General features: G+C 43.3%; 2 protein-coding genes across 4 annotated transcripts; one reads left to right on the top strand and one right to left on the bottom strand.

Annotated features, from left to right (window-relative positions):
- The first annotated feature begins 85 nt into the window (after positions 1 to 85).
- On the top strand, positions 86 to 10,444 carry crtc1b (CREB regulated transcription coactivator 1b). Of its 3 annotated transcripts, none has more exons than XM_085927666.1 (14): positions 86 to 251; positions 1,381 to 1,497; positions 1,919 to 2,046; positions 2,376 to 2,435; positions 2,592 to 2,686; positions 3,162 to 3,232; positions 3,312 to 3,355; positions 3,453 to 3,676; positions 3,742 to 3,893; positions 3,967 to 4,191; positions 4,405 to 4,491; positions 5,185 to 5,271; positions 5,358 to 5,532; positions 5,925 to 10,443. In XM_085927666.1, exons 1-14 carry the CDS (start codon positions 126 to 128, stop codon positions 6,134 to 6,136), a joined length of 1,803 nt encoding a protein of 600 aa, XP_085783792.1. In that variant the 5' UTR covers positions 86 to 125; the 3' UTR covers positions 6,137 to 10,443. The 3 variants fall into 3 exon arrangements, with proteins under 3 accessions (XP_085783792.1, XP_085783794.1, XP_085783793.1); XM_085927667.1 differs by lacking the exon at positions 86 to 251 and adding an exon at positions 573 to 661 and having other exon boundaries at positions 5,925 to 10,444; XM_085927668.1 differs by lacking the exon at positions 4,405 to 4,491.
- comp (cartilage oligomeric matrix protein) lies at positions 10,429 to 15,183 on the bottom strand. Its single transcript, XM_085927665.1, has 19 exons — positions 15,101 to 15,183; positions 14,643 to 14,716; positions 14,363 to 14,414; positions 14,139 to 14,287; positions 13,918 to 14,055; positions 13,580 to 13,657; positions 13,307 to 13,459; positions 13,133 to 13,237; positions 12,718 to 12,825; positions 12,453 to 12,612; positions 12,266 to 12,384; positions 12,115 to 12,167; positions 11,857 to 12,050; positions 11,610 to 11,788; positions 11,477 to 11,525; positions 11,144 to 11,340; positions 10,904 to 11,076; positions 10,688 to 10,827; positions 10,429 to 10,487 (listed from the first exon to the last, which is right to left on the bottom strand). The coding sequence occupies exons 1-19, from the start codon at positions 15,159 to 15,161 to the stop codon at positions 10,429 to 10,431; spliced, it is 2,241 nt and encodes a 746-aa protein (XP_085783791.1). The 5' UTR covers positions 15,162 to 15,183.
- Positions 15,184 to 15,674: the final 491 nt, after the last annotated feature.

The following is a 15,674-nucleotide window of genomic DNA, read 5'->3' as shown; positions in this document are numbered from 1 at the left end:
GCGTGGCTGCATCGTCGTCCGACCCCGCCCTCCTGCTCTTGGCGGCGTTGACTGTGCGTCATGACGTCACCAGAAGGCCCCAACGTGGTGCGTAACGTAACGCTCCATTCAGAGAAGAGGGAAAGATGGCGTCCTCTAACAATCCCCGCAAATTTAGCGAAAAAATCGCTTTGCATAACCAGAAACAGGCGGAAGAAACTGCGGCATTTGAAGAGGTTATGAAAGACTTGAATGTCACCAGAGCTGCACGGGTAAGACTTGCCACAAGCTGTTTTCCGCATTTGGCAGCTCGCGAATGCTGTGAAATTAAATATGAACGTTTATGCGCTAAAAGGCGAAATCAACGCGTCTATTGCAGCAACAAGACCCGCTATTAGATGATTTTTTTTTTCCTCAACAAAAATATGCAAGGAAATCGCCAACAATAATAACGCGACACCTTTTGCGCAAATGAGCCTAGTTATTGCATTGGGGCTTAGAATGAATGTGCACCTGTCCTCTAGCTGCTTGAGGTGAACATGCACCACTGACAGTTAATTAGCAAATGAATCGTTTGGCTTGTAAATCACGACTTTACAAGGCAGGCAATTATTTAGCGATAAAGTGTCGGCCGGTATTGATGGAGAACCCTGAAGGCTTGATGTTGGCAAGCCGTGCTAATGTTAGTCGCTTTCTCCAGCTGTGGTTTGTTTTGATCTCGTCCCCGACCAGCTACATTAGCTCGCTAGCGTAGCACTTCTTATAAACACCCTGTAAATTAATGCAGATTTTATTTCACATTCATTTTTATTTGAGGTATCATTAGAAGTATTTGACAGCCGCTGTCATTGTGGAGTCATGTCGGATCAAATAATGCGCAAATAAAACCCTGGGTTTAGAATTTGTTTTCTTGTCATTTAAAATGCTAAATTTATACATTTATATGTATTTATTATATATATATTTCAACTCAGTAAATTGCTAAATGTATTTTTTTTGGCTGTACATTAATGTAAACATGAATTGCCATGTTATTGGTAAAATGAAAACTATTTTTGATGTGTGCATTTCCATTGTACAGGACGTCATTTCATTGCATTCGATCATATGATTAGATGTTGACTGGCTGGAAAAGACCCCATTCTTGCATTTATATGAATTTACTCTGAGAAGGAAATGTGTCAGTTGTATTGCAAATTAATTCAGACCACATTGACAGCTGTCAGGCATTCATATATTTGTTTATTATGGAAGGTTTTGTGTGAAATGATTGACATATAACATCTTCATCTGCTTGATGTCATTAGGCTGCTTGATGTCTTTTTTTTTTTTTTGCATTACTTTTTTGTCCAGTCAGATCCGCCATGCACTCATGCTGTCATGCACTTTTACTTTGCACAGTTGCAGTTACAGAAGACCCAGTATTTGCAACTAGGGCAGAATCGTGGACAGTACTATGGAGGCTCACTGCCCAATGTCAATCAGATTGGAAATGGCAACATTGACCTGCCTTTTCAGGTGAGCTGGTTTGTTTTTGTCTAGAGAAACATTCAGGAAAAATAATGGATGGTGTATATTTAAACAAAAAGCAGCCCACTCTTAGATTGGATATTTTTTTTCTCAGTTGCATTGGTGGACCATGAATTTTTTTGGGATCTTGTGGTTCACAACAAAACGAAAGTTTACATCAGGGCTTCACTGTAGTGGAGTTTGCTTTTTGAAATTTGTAGTGTATCATTGCTTGTCATGGCTTTCCATTCGAAGATACATTTGCCAGCTCAAGCTTCAATATGGGCCCCCATGGCTTGACTCATTTTGAAATGAACACATTTGCACCATCAGTCCTGAGACCTTTCTGGTACATTTTAGCATGTTGTTGCTGTTGTTGTGTGAGATAGTTTCATCGTTGCCCTCAGTGACCTGTAAGTGTTCACTCTAGAATTCTGTGCTGGACACCAGTCGCACAACCAGGCACCACGGATTGGTGGATCGTGTTTACCGTGAACGAAATCGCATCACCTCTCCGCATCGCAGACCTCTTTCGGTTGACAAACATGGACGTCAAATATCCTTTTTCAAGTGAAGTATTATTTCCTCAGCTCGAACACGTTAAATTATCTGTGTATCCAACGAGAGCGCTAACTAAGACATTATTTATTGTTTTGTCTATTTTTCAAGCTTCGTTTCTGCACAATAAACATACTCATAAAATTACTCATCAAATTTGACAATAATGAGGCACTAACTCAAACATTTTTATTTGTTCTTGAAGCTAACAAACACTGGAATTTTCTTCTCCATTGGCTCTCTGTGGCCTAATGAGCCAAGAGGCATGAAATGAAGCTGCGGCCAATTTTTCATTCCTCCTTCTTTATTAGCCCTAACTCAATTCACATCGACAGCTGCCCCTACAGCTCAGTTTACCTCTCGCCGCCACCAGACACAAGCTGGAGAAGGTAAGCAATCTCCCCTTTGCCATTTTGCACAGCCAATATTGGGAAAATTAAATTACGTGAACACAAGCTGAGCGATATACTGTGTATTTGTAACAGAACAATTGTTTTCATAGGTAGGATCTTTCAAATATACAAAAGCCTCGTTTGTCATTGCAGGACCAATTCAGATTCCGCCTTACACCAGAGTACCATGAATCCCAAACCCCAAGAGGTGTTTGCTGGCGGATCACAGGAGCTTCAACCGAAACGAGGTATGCGCTTGCAAAAAAAAAAGAACTACTTTTATTCATCCCTCGCCGCAGTCCTTGTACACCAAATGTCACAAAGCCGCACGTTGGACTTAAGCGGGTGCGGATCGCAAGCATTCATCAAATATTTATCTAGCTGTAAAGATACGGCTCGCTGCTGCTTCTGTATTATCCTGCCTCCAGAGGAGTAGAATCTCTGAATGGAGCTGACTCAATGTGATGGAGAGCGGCAGATGAATAATTCACTGATTGTGTGTGTGTGCGCCAAGCCCTGATGTAGTGAAACCTTAATTGGTTGGCATCCACCCAGTCTGCCTGGTGGTCACCTTGCTATTTTTAGCAATCACGCGCACAGCGTTGTAATCTGGCTGGCTGGCTGGCTGGGATATTGATGAGTCATTTCTTGCCCTGATGTGAATCTTGATGTGTCATAGCGAGCGATTTTGACAAATTAATACCACCGCTGACTAACCAACAGTGCCCGGGACGGAGAGCTTGGAGACAAATGCAGACAACGATGCGCAGAAACAGCTGTGGGATGACAAGAAGGTACTGATGGCCTGCACGCTTTGCGTAGTTGATGTATACAAAGGTTGCAATTGGAGATTGAGGCTTGTCCTGTCTTCAGGGGGACTCACCAAACCATAACACATGTGACGTCCCGGGAATCAAGTGAGTGTCGAGCCTACGCCGCGATATCGTCTCGAAGATTGAATCGCTGTCTTTGTCTGTGATTTGATATGATTTTTAAAAAAAATTTTTTTGGTAGCATTTTCCCATCACCAGACCAGGAACTGAACCCGGCCGTGCTGCCTGCTGCACACAACACAGGCGGCTCATTACCTGATCTCACCAACATTCAGTTCCCTCCACCTCTGTCCACTCCATTGGACCCTGAAGACACAATTGCCTTCCCATCTCTCAGTGCATCCAACAGCACGGGCAGCCTGACCACCAACCTCACCCATCTAGGCATCAGCGCAGCCAGCCATGGTATATTTGATTTGATTTTTGATTAATTATTATTATTATGATGGGGTTTTTTTTGTTATCTCCAGGGATCCCTACTTCCGCTCAGCCCACAATGACTGTCACAGAACAGCGCCGCCAACCTCCCGTAGTGCCACTTACACTAACCACCGAGCTCCATCTTCACAAGTCCACGCAGCAGCTGTCGCCCACCCTCTCCCCGCCCGTTAACATCACACAGGTGATATTTTTGCTCCCCTGCTTTTCTTTTACCGTTCAGTGAATTCTTTTGACCATTTGTGGTTTGCCTGTAGATATTTCCAACGGACCAGCAAACCCTGGAGCAACAGCTTTCCCAGTTCCCTCTTTTCAACCATCTGACTGCTCAGGCCCAGGCTCAGTTGCTGAGCGATCTGCAGAAGCAGCCGCTGCAGGGCATCCAGCTCATCACTCTGCCGACCCCTGCCTCCACCGGTACGGGCCCCGCCACTGCCAACAGCCCGTCGCCGGATAGTCAGACCTCAGCCAGCATCAGCTCGGTAAGAAACTCAAAAGCTCGTCCGTGGAATGAACTATGACACAAAATGAGTTAAAAAAAAAAAGCTTCCAATGAATTGGAGCTCGACAAAGCTAGTTTGCTGTTAGCGAGCGTTGCGGTTGACATTATGACGCCACCTCTCACATGGTCATCCTGTGAGATTTGTGTGACTAGCGTGGAGCTTAGCGCTCGCTAACCCTCTTCCCTCCAACAGTATCGCAATCAGACTGGCTCACCAGCCACTCAGTCTCCAACCTCCCCAGTCTCCAATCAAGGCTTCTCCCCTGGCGGCTCGCCACAAGTAAGAGCCCACCCACCAAGCTAGCTGCTTTTTGGGGAAGGGCTTTGTTCCAGGGGGGCAAGCTAAAACCTGACAAGCTGCTTTTCATCCCGCATCAGCCGCAGCGCAGCGCAGCGCACTGCACATAACTCATTTCACTCTTTGCCGCGCATGACGTTACAGCCGCTTTGTTGATGGAGCTTCCGATCTTCATCTTTTCCCCTCCTTGTCATTCGGAATTCACGGACAGATGTGTTTTAGCAGCTAGCCCGGTTGTCCATTACATCTGCTATTCACATAAACATCCCTATCTCTGGGAGACAGTCATCACCTCTTCCAAAAAAAAAAAAAAGTATCCGGGATGGTGCATGTGTTTTTACACTTAATCCCTGATATAAAGGAAAGCAACTTTGGCGCAACTAGCGAAACAAAATCTACAGCTGTAACGTCCGTACATGTATCTAGGAAGTCCACCATTATGGCAGCCAATTCAACTTTGACCTCATATATTGTGTTTTGGAAAAAAATCCCATCACTGACGGGTCTCCTCATGAGTATCACCCGCTTCTGTCACCGCTCAGTGCTTCTAGTTGTGACACCAGCGTCTGCTTGCATTTTCTGTTGCTTTCAAACTCATTTGACTCTTCTTGTATGGATGCTGCGCTGCGCTTCACATCCAACCTGAAACGTGTGGCTCTGGTATTCTTATTCCAGCATATTCCCGCGGTGGGCAGCATATTTGGCGACTCCTTCTATGATCAGCAAGTGGCATCAAGGCAGACCAACGCTCTGTCCCACCAGGTGACTTTTTCCGTAGCAGTTGACACAAACGGTAAGTTTGAGGTCTTTCGATGAACATCTGGATTGACTCTGTCTTTCTTTTAAAGTTGGAGCAGTTCAACATGATTGAGAACCCCATCAGCTCGACTGGCCTGTACACGCAATGCTCCACCCTCAACTATACTCAAGCCGCCATGATGGGTTTTAGTGGCGCCAGCCTCCAAGAATCTCAGCAACTGGGCTACAGTAGCCATGGCAACATTCCCAACATAATCCTTACAGGTAAGTGGTGTCTGTCACTGCGCCACTGTTGTTCTACTTTTAAGGACCTCTGGTGTTCTTTGTTAATGTCAATAACAGCTATTGTGATATCTTGAGAATCTGCAAGAACTGCTATCAAATAAGAGGACTTATTTTCAAATAGAACTTTGACCGGTCGGTTTAGTAGCGATTAGAAAACGAAGCTTCAAATTTGCTTCATGAACCAGTTGTAGCTTTTGGCCCCTAGATGGCGCTCCCTGTTCCACATCGGGCAGAAATACGCTCACCGATTTGCCTTTTTTTTTTTTTTTACCTTAGCACCTTTTCTAATTTAATTGAAAGTATATGAATTAGCGTAGCATTTGGTCACAGGGTGTTTTTTTTTTTTTTTTCATTGGCGCGGCACATTCCAGTCACAGGTGAATCCCCGCCCAGTCTCTCCAAAGAGCTCACCAATTCGCTGGCGGGAGTCGGCGACGTCAGTTTCGATGCGGACTCTCAGTTCCCTCTGGACGAGCTAAAGATTGACCCCCTCACCCTGGATGGGCTTCACATGCTCAACGACCCCGACATGGTGCTGGCCGACCCGGCCACGGAGGACACGTTCAGGATGGACAGGCTGTGACGTGACCCGCTTGGCTGACTGTGGCGCTGCGCAACCAGAAGATAAACACTCGAAGGTGCGAACGGAGGAGGAGGAGGAGAGACAAAGGGCTGGGGTGGATCCCCCCCGCCCCGTCCCTTGTTGCATGGCCATTCGGCGGCCCGACCTCGCGCTCGACTCGGTAAAAAGCCCTTTGACACAATGACTGCAGGGAAAAGGACGTCCTGTGGCTTCCGGGGTACAGCCTCGTTGTCCTTTTTAAAAAGAGATTGGTCGCTAGCACGGCTGTGTTTACAGTGTACCATGAAATGCCACATATTTTCCAAAAATGCACATTTTTTTCCTATTCATATTCACTTTAATATGATTTTTTTAATTATATTTGGCGGTCGCAGGAAGCTGCAGAGACATTGGACTCAAGCATACGTATCATATCGATCATGAAAAGAGAAAAAAAAAATGCTGTTGCTATTCCTGCCTGCGTTCAATTTATCGGGTATTCAACAGCTATCACACTCAAAGCTTTATTTTTGTCAACCAAATGTTCTATTTTTGTTTGTTTTCAATCATGCACTGTGTGTTTTGATGCCGTTTGTTTTTTTCCGTTCATACATCTGATACCAAAAGGTTCTCGGTAGGCAGTGTAAATCTGCACTGATGTCATTTATTTCTGAATTTTGAACATATTTGAATTGTATTGGTGTTGAAGCTACTTGTTTATTGAAGGAGTGCAAAACCTCCCCATAGTTGCTCTTTAGTGTTGGATGTGCCATATTTGTTACTGTTAGCCCAAAAGTGACGGTCAACTCATCGTAAGTTTGTGGCGAAAAACACACAGGCTCCAAAAGCAGGGTTGTTGTTTTGTTGTTGTTTTTTTTAGATGATCAGGTAAAACTACTTAATGGGAAAGCCTAATTAATGATCTGACCAAGAAAATCCAACAGACTGGTCTTTCAGGGAAGGAAGCTGTCTGTCAAATTTGAAATCTTTTTTGAAGTGGTCACTGTGAAAAATCACCTGATTTTGCCTTACATCAGTATTCTTACTGTTAAGTGTGGAACATATTTTCGTAACTTCTTGTAACATTTTCTTGTATTTGTTTTGTTTCCGTGCTATTTGTGGTTCTGTTGTGTCCAGTCTGACAAATCAATGTACTGTATTTTGTAGCGGTACACTTTATAGCCAAATTATTGATGTTTTATGAAGTGGGGGAAAGGGGGTTAAAAAAAAAAAGTGGCAGAGCGCAAATATGGGGAGGCTTTTTTGCTCCTTAAAGGGAAGCTCTAACAAAAAATCCCGTTCACGAAGCAGGCTGCAAAAATGCCCTACGGACGTTTTCATACCAATGTGCAATTCCTAGCAAAGATTTATATTCTAAAACTAAAAATGGTCTTTCTTAGAAACATATGCCATTTTCACCCATAATGGTGACTAAAACAATCAGGGAATGTGGTAGAAACAAAGTGTTTACAGATTTTCCAATTCATGTTTACAAAGAGAGTTGATTTGATTGAGCAGAAAACGACCCCTGGTGACCTTTTGTCAGAGTTTCCCTGAGAGTGTGATCATGTTTGCTATATTCTAGCGTGCGTTTGTGTACAGACATGCTGGTCATTTTGTGCTCTTTACTCAACGCTTTTTTTTACTGTCAAGCATGGGTCGAACTGTACTTTAACAGATGTCCGGTTCCTATGCAAGCGAGACTAAAAAAAAAAAAAAACGTGACGTTTCAAGGAAAAATCCATCTTTGGGGCTTCCCCGCATGCATCGCTTGAAGAGTAGTCGCTACTTTTTAAAGTAGGCGATTGTGTTTTAGCTTTCTAATTTATTTCTAATTATTCTTCAGAATGTCCAAGAGCTGGAACTGTTTCAGTGTGGTGCAGTGCAATTAGTGACACATTATCAGCTTTTTTTTTATTTATTTATTTATTTATTTATTTTAAGCTCGCAGTTATCACATTAGGGACACTCAACACGATTTATTCAGGCTCATCTCAAATCAAATAAGAAAAAAATTTTATTTTATCCAACTAACTCAAGTCCATCCATGTAAAGAAACCCCCGAGTTGGATTTTTCCTTTTTCATTCATCCAATCAGTGTGTGTTTTGAGTCCAGTTGAGCAACGGCAGCAGCCGTCCGTCATTCCTGTGTGTAATGCTGACTAATCTTTATCGTACTTTGTACATATAGACTATAGCTGAAACAATGCATGAAGAATCGGACAGTTCAACCTTCTGAATGAAGTCGGTGTAACATAACGCTGTCACCAAGTCTCCAATGGATGCATGTAGGGCTTCTTAATTGTGTCCCCCCACCCCCACCCGTTTAGTGACCTCCAAGTCTGTATTATGCTACTTCATGACTCACAAAAGAATGTACTGGCAGTATCCTAGTGACACGGGAAGTCCACATTCATCCTCCTCCTGTTGCACTCATTCTCTTCCCGCTGTAGCATCTCACCGCATCAAGGAAACGGCGGGTGGGTGGGGTCGCAGGGCTCTGTCTCACGACCACGGCGGTTTGGCATGTGCACTGTTTTGTTTTGAGCTACCTGAAGCTTGTGCGTTCCACTAGGCCGCATGACACACCAAGTGGATTTGTATCCCGTGTATGCTGTCACGCTTGGCTCGTATCATCATATGATTGTTTGGATTGGTTTCTCATGTTTCTGTACGCTTGCCTATCATGTCAAGTTTTTTGGGCCACGTGAAGTGTTTTGTTCATTCCTTCCCTGTTTTTTGTGCAATGTTTAGTCCTCTAGTTGCTTGGCACTTTATTTGTGATTTTCTGGCATTTTTATTTTTTTAAAAACAGGGATTTCTATTTGCCTGATTTGAATGCTGACTGTTTCACACCAGATGTATAGTCCGGAGATATTTTCATGTCAAAGAAAAGAGGAATTCTCTATTTTTTATTTGTAAACTATATTTCAGCTTGTCTTGTTGTTGTTTTTTTTAATTGTGTGAAGGGGATGCAAATATAGAAAGGGCTTCATTTGGTGCAGATTGGGCTCTGTGTTGCAAAAGGAACGTCGCTCGGAATGTCGTTCAAAAAGCCCCTGGAACGCAATCACCTGGAGATTTATGTTGTGATTATCTGTTTGAAGTAAGACAGCGCAAACGACAAAATCCATCTTGAGGCAAACTGCCAAAATACAGTGCTGCAAATCTATGTCGATGATGTCACTACAGCACGAGATGCTTTCTGCAAGGCAAGGAAGTTCTGGTGTATTTGTTACAAAAAAAAAAAAAAAGGTTTTTATTGTGTCAGATGTTGAAGGTGCTCTTCAGCATAATGATGAATGAATAATATGGAACAGACACAAGTTGGCAGCTAATACAACTTTAAAGGAAGGAGAATGGCTTGATGGTTTATTTCAGTTTTACAAAAGATGGCTTTTTTTTTTCTGTTGTCGAGGGGAACCCATCAGTCAGGTCTTGTGTGAATTTTGCAATATTTGGTGGTTGTGGTGAAAACGCAATTCTTCAGGCTGCAGGCTGGACAGATCACCTCAAAATATGGCTTTTTTGATTTTTTTGATTTTTTTGGGGGGGGCTTATCTGCATGCTTTGGTTTGACACATGTCTTACCTCGCAGGACTACTTAGCACAACATGCACTCATTTTGGGCTTCATTGAGGTGAACTGTCTCAAAAAGCAAAAGAGCGACATTTTGTATTTTGAAGGTGTAATCTTCAGTCTTGTATGTTTCTTTTTGGTCTGACTAAACGGTCCCTTTAATTCAACGCGGTTTTCCCAAAGAACTGCAGTTTGTTGAAAAAGTGTTAAAGGCTTCAGAAAATGCTATTTAAGTTCCTCTTTAAGCTTCTAGTGAGAATAGCATTTTATCACTGTTGTCCCGTAAGTCGTAGTAAAGAATCTGTAGGTATTTATTTGTTGCCATGTGATTCTCCTAATGTGACCGTTTGTTTATAAGCTGAAAGAAAAAAAAATCTCAATTAAATTGAATGTGGATGACACATTTTTTCTGCACATAGTCTTGATTTTGCCAAAAATGTCGCCACTGCAAAAGTCAACATGGCGGCGTGTTGCCGTGACCGTGCATGATGTTTCGATCCACCTGTATATTGTTGGGTTTTTTTTTGTAATCTGTATTTCCAAATGCAAATTTGAAAGACTATTTTGAATATGTGCATGCTCGGGAAATGTTTGGTTAACACTAAAACCTGTTGAGCTATATGAAAGGTTTTGCTACTTAAAGTTCAGGTTTTCTTCTTGCATACACTGTCAGAAATGTGCCATTTCCTCCTCTGAGATTTGAATGTTCTTGGAGGCTTTGTCGATCATTTCCTTCAGGCCACCAGCTGAACGTGCTGTGCACGATAGGTGTCAAAGTCTTCCGGGATAGTGTCTGCAGACAGAAATATGAAATTAGCTGACCAATTCAGTTTAGGCTTGGGGGGTTTTTTTTGCCCAGAAGGACCAGACACAACAAGGAACGAGAGTCTAAGATTGTGAATTTGAGAATTTCAATTTGAGAGTCCCCATCCCCCCAAAAATCTGGCAAATGAGCTCAGATCATTGAGGAAGGAGTCAAAACACGTTCCTCACCATTGCAACGGTAACGCAGGTTGGCCCAGATGATGTTCTCCTGGGAGAAGCAGAAGACTCCGAGTCGACCTCCCCGCATGGTGGCGTCTATGATGACACCTGTGTCCGCCACCAACTGAGGACCCTCATAAAATCGAACTCTGTAGCCCAAAAAGAGCAAAGAGGAGATCTTTAAAGTAGAACAAAGCAACATTTTGCTTGTTGCCAGTTCTCCACCTGATGTATCCATCAGCAGGTCGGTGCTGGAGGAACCAGCGATACGACGTCTTGTCCTTCCAGCCGACATTGCGAGAATCTTTCCAAAGCAGTTTCACCTGGTCGCTGGTGTCACCGGTGTGCCACAGGGCGTTCCTCAAGTTCTCACCGGGCCCCGTGTTGGACTTTACAGCCTTTCCAAATCCACAAATTAAACTGAGTATCAACATCTCGCTCCAGAACCATCTGGCCTTCCACAACCTTCAATTGGATTCCCGGTTCTGCCACAGCTCTGAATGGGTTGGCCTGCCAGTAGATCTGCTCCACCTGCTTCCACATGACCACGTAGAAACTGGAGCTGTCCTGGTACCCGAAAATAAATCCAGCGTAGTCGTCGTCCGTCTGAGTGTTGACGTGAAATGTCCCTTCGAAATCGACACCGCTAAAAGCAGTGTAACCTGGAAAGGGAGAAATGTTAGAAATAAAATCAATATGAATTCCCCTGACATATTGGATACCATGGAGTCCAAAAATGTCATTTGTAAATGCCCTCCCACTTTCAAAAGTCCAAAAGAAGAAGAAGAAGAATCTTACCAACCGCCAAGCCTGGATCACTATTCATTGTCTGGACAATTTCTCTCCCCTGCACAAGAATGGAAGAAAAATACTTGAGCGCATTCTCGGACTTCATCGTCCAAACTAGTTAACGGTACGAAATCCAATTGACCTGATCCAGCACCACCCAGTTGGGGTCAATCTGAGCGTCCCCCTCTGGATCTAAAACCACCGTCTGATACTCCCGGAAATCGGTGAGCGTGACCTCGGCGTTTTCAGGACAAACGTCGATGGTGTCGATGATGGTGTCGTTGTCAAAATCTCGTTCACACACATTACCTACGCCGTTGCCTGGAAGGATTCATGGACAGATGTGATTTTTTTTTTTTTTTTTTTTATCCACCTGCAGCAATCCCTACCATCAGAGTCCTCCTGTAGGGGGTTGGGGATCAAACGGCAATTATCAGGACCCGGCGGCAGCAAGTCCGGAATTCCATCGTCATCGTCGTCATCGTCACACTCGTCTCCTTTACCGTCTTTGTCGGTATCCAGCTGGGAGCTGTTGATGACGGCCGGGCAGTTGTCTCGAGAGTCTTGGTGACCGTCGCCGTCACTTTGGAGATAATCTTTGATTGGCATGTGCAGGATGTTGGTCACTTCAAGCGCCATTTGTCTACCTGTCTTTGTTGGTGTCGCAAGGGTCTCCAATTAGATCGTTGTCCGCGTCCAACTGGAAGCAGAAGGTTTTAGAAATACTCTTTTGGAAAGACACTCATTCAGTGCCAGTGACCATGATAGACGTCAAAGATTTGAACTGGGTTATCTGACCTGGTCTGGGTTGTGATCGTAGGGACAGCTATCACAGGCATCTCCAACTTTGTCTCCATCACGATCTATCTGGTTAGCATTCGGAACTCTTTTGCAGTTGTCCAGATAATTGGGGATTCCTGGGATCAATAAAAGCCATATTCTTCAAAGATGTGACAATACGTCGGGCGGCACGAGATATACTAACCGTCCCCGTCGATATCGTCATCACATTCGTCACCAAATTTGTCCACGTCGGTGTCCTTTTGGTCATTGTTCTTGATAGCACGGCAGTTGTCGCAAGCGTCGCCAAAGTCGTCTTCGTCGATGTTCCTTTGGTCCACGTTGGGCACCAGCACGCAGTTGTCCTGTAGGCAGGTACGTTCTTTTACGTGAATATTACAAATACATACTCAATTTTTTGTGCTGTATTATTTGGAAAGAAAAGGTTGAGTTGACAGGCACTGACTGACCTGTGTGTTGGGGATCCCATCTCCGTCTGCATCGTCATCACAAGCATCTCCGATTCCATCGTGATCAGCATCCTCTTGACCGGAGTTTGGCACGGTGAGACAATTGTCCTGCAAAGAACAAAAAAGATCTGCTTTAAAGTTTGGCACCTACAGATCAATCCTGGGTTTTCTTTTTCAATATTGTTTTCAATATTTTCTCTTTGTTTGCTTGGGGGTATGGGTGACTTTTTTCCACAATAAACACATTTTGGCAGGAATTTTTTTTTTTTTAAATCAATGCAATTCATTGGTATCAATTCTATGCAAATGTTCCCTATTTCCCACGACTAAACACATTGATTTCACATCAACACATCTATGTATAAATAAATTGGGCTGCTCTCCCTCCATTACTTTCTTAGTGTCTGCAGCTCACCTTGGCACAGTTCCTCTCAGCGCAGTCCAACCTCTCGTCTGGGAAACCATCAATGTCGATGTCAGGTCCACACAGGAAACCATTGCCAGCCCATCCAACTCCACACTGTAAGCACGCCAAACCTTTTATGACTTGTGTTTCAACTCAGTCTTCCAAAATATACAAAATACGTACTTGACATTCAATCTTGCCATCTCGATGGAGGATGCACTCGGCGCTGGGATGACAAGGGTTGGGCCGGCCGTTCCCGCACGCCCTCTCGGGCCTGCAACCCTGCCGCTGGTCACCTACGTAGCCCCTCTTACAGGGGCCACATCTGAAGGAGCCCTGTCATTGGTGTCAAAAAAATGAATCCTACAATCTAACATTGGCATTTATGAGGCAATATCGCATCCTATTTCCTTGAAGTTCAGGAAGGATATTTTGTTGCATGGAATCAATACTTACTGGAGTATTCATACAGAAGGAATTCTCAACACAGCCACCATTTGTGTGGATGTCACATTCATCAATGTCCTTGCATACCTTTTTGGAAGACAACCACGATCAATAACGTTGCATTTCACAAGATCAATTGAATTGATTCTTATCTGAAAATCACCACAAACAGGGATTCTTATATTCTTCGCATATTTAATGTCATTTCTCATGAATAAATATAGATGTATCAAAATAAATAATAAATAAATACATAAATAGCAAAAAAACATCCATTTCAATATTGTTATTGTCTAATTTCCAACAAATGAAAATGCTGACTACCCGCCGTTGGAATGTTTGTTTACCTGCTTGTTGGCGGTGGCGTAAGCGATTCCGATACCGTGTACTTGAGGTCCAGCGTATCCCGAGGGACACAAACCACAGCGGAACCCCGGGGAAGTGTTGATGCAGCGCACACCCATGTGGCATGGTATCACAGAACACTGCAAAACACGATTTCAAATCCTCAACCCAATTAAGCTAGCAGTTAGCGTATGGTAAATGGTCGCACTGTTTCTCTGCATACCTCATCCACGTCAACACAGTAGGTCCCATTGCCCTCCATGCCTTCTGGACAGGGGCCACACCTTGGCCCGTAAGGCGTCTCCATACACCTTACACTAGGGTAGCAAGGATTGGGCACGCAGGAAGGACGAGGACGACCCCTTCCCATCCCTGGGGTGTCAAAGGTCATGTCAATTATTTTGACTTATAATATATTTTGGCAATCTCCAATCAATGGTGACTCACCACAAGCTTCACACTCCATCACTGAATTCTTGAGGAAAACCATTTCTTTAATCTGTAACGTAAAAATTGTTGCTTTTCATTATTGTCCAGGACTTCTTTCATCAGTCCAATCCAGTTTAAAGTTTTCCAACCACCCACAAAAGTCTTGAGATACAAGATATAGTTTTTATTTAGTACAAAAGAAAATATTCCCATCGTATGTGTCAGTACAAATGTTCCATTTCTTTAGTGCAAAAAGTAGTCACAGTATGAATGCAAACCAGATGTGAGAGTGGATTACCATTTGTTTCAGAAGATCTTTTATCTCCGACAGGGCAAGGTTTGACTTTTTCATCTGATTGATCATTTCACCATCTAAAATTGAAAGAACAACAATTCATTATTGTGTTGTATTGCTTTTTTGGGGAAATCGTGTGTGTGTGTGTTGACATTCCAGAGGCAGCGCAAGTTTGACTTGACTACGCATTGACCACATTTTAAAGAGCAGACAGAAACGCGGCAATGGCAGCTGCATGATTGATTCAGCAGATACGTCTTTTTGGGAAGGTTATAACCTGATTTCAATGATCAGGATCATCATTCAGAGCTTGTTGATCGTTTGAATCAGGTGCATTGGAGGAGGTCAGGATCTTCAAACATGCAGGAGCGCAGATGGACATCCCCCCCATCGCGTTGCCCGATGTGATCATACAGCCATAATCCCCAAAGCGTTTTTGAAATGTAAAAGCATTCTCTCACCTCTCTGTCCTGTAGTTTGTCCTATGCAGAGCACACAGGTCAGGAAAAGAAAAGAAAACATGCTGCCGCTGTTTGTTGATGGAGGGCCTTCTGCAAAGCTCCTTCATAGAGAGACTCACTCTGTTCTCCCTCTGCTTTGGCTTTTATACCCTCTACCCATCCATCATAAAAAAAAAGAAATACATTAACAACAAAAAACAACCCCCACTTCCCAGACTTGAGCGGCATTCCCAATTGCAGTGCTCAGCCCCCTCTGCAGGAATTCCAAGAAATGAAAAGCTGGCGCTGTTCTGACGGGTTTTTTTTATAGTTAGACAACTTTGGTAAATAAATGTGTGTGTGTGTGTGTGTGTGTGTGTGTGTGTTTGTGTTTGTCGAATGGACTGAGCAGATGTTACGAACATTCTTTTGCTCTTGATCACCTTGATTCTCATCAGGGTCATAAATCATAAACTGACTTTAATATAAAAAAGTATTTTAAAAATGTCAATAAAAAAATTGAAAATGTAATTAATTAATCGAATGAATCGAATGCATAATATAATAATGATGTATAATATAAATATAGAATTCA

Source organism: Syngnathus leptorhynchus, chromosome 13, assembly GCF_054491065.1.
Source record: "Syngnathus leptorhynchus isolate UIUO chromosome 13, UIUO_Slep, whole genome shotgun sequence".
Lineage (NCBI taxonomy): Eukaryota > Metazoa > Chordata > Actinopteri > Syngnathiformes > Syngnathidae > Syngnathus > Syngnathus leptorhynchus.
Note: the sequence above shows the minus strand (reverse complement) of the source record. Positions and strands in the feature narration are given on the sequence as shown.

Excerpts from the sequence above, each read along its gene's own strand:
- comp (XM_085927665.1), bottom strand. The coding sequence starts at position 15,161 with ATGTTTTCTTTTCTTTTCCTGACCTGTGTGCTCTGCATAGGACAAACT. Across the intron at positions 12,385-12,452 it reads TGACGATATCGACGGGGACG|GAATCCCCAATTATCTGGAC; the intron begins GTTAGTATATCT and ends TATTGATCCCAG. Across the intron at positions 12,168-12,265 it reads ACGATCACAACCCAGACCAG|TTGGACGCGGACAACGATCT; the intron begins GTCAGATAACCC and ends TTCTGCTTCCAG.
- crtc1b (XM_085927666.1), top strand. The coding sequence starts at position 126 with ATGGCGTCCTCTAACAATCCCCGCAAATTTAGCGAAAAAATCGCTTTG. Across the intron at positions 2,047-2,375 it reads GACAAACATGGACGTCAAAT|CGACAGCTGCCCCTACAGCT; the intron begins ATCCTTTTTCAA and ends CTCAATTCACAT. Across the intron at positions 3,677-3,741 it reads CATCAGCGCAGCCAGCCATG|GGATCCCTACTTCCGCTCAG; the intron begins GTATATTTGATT and ends TGTTATCTCCAG.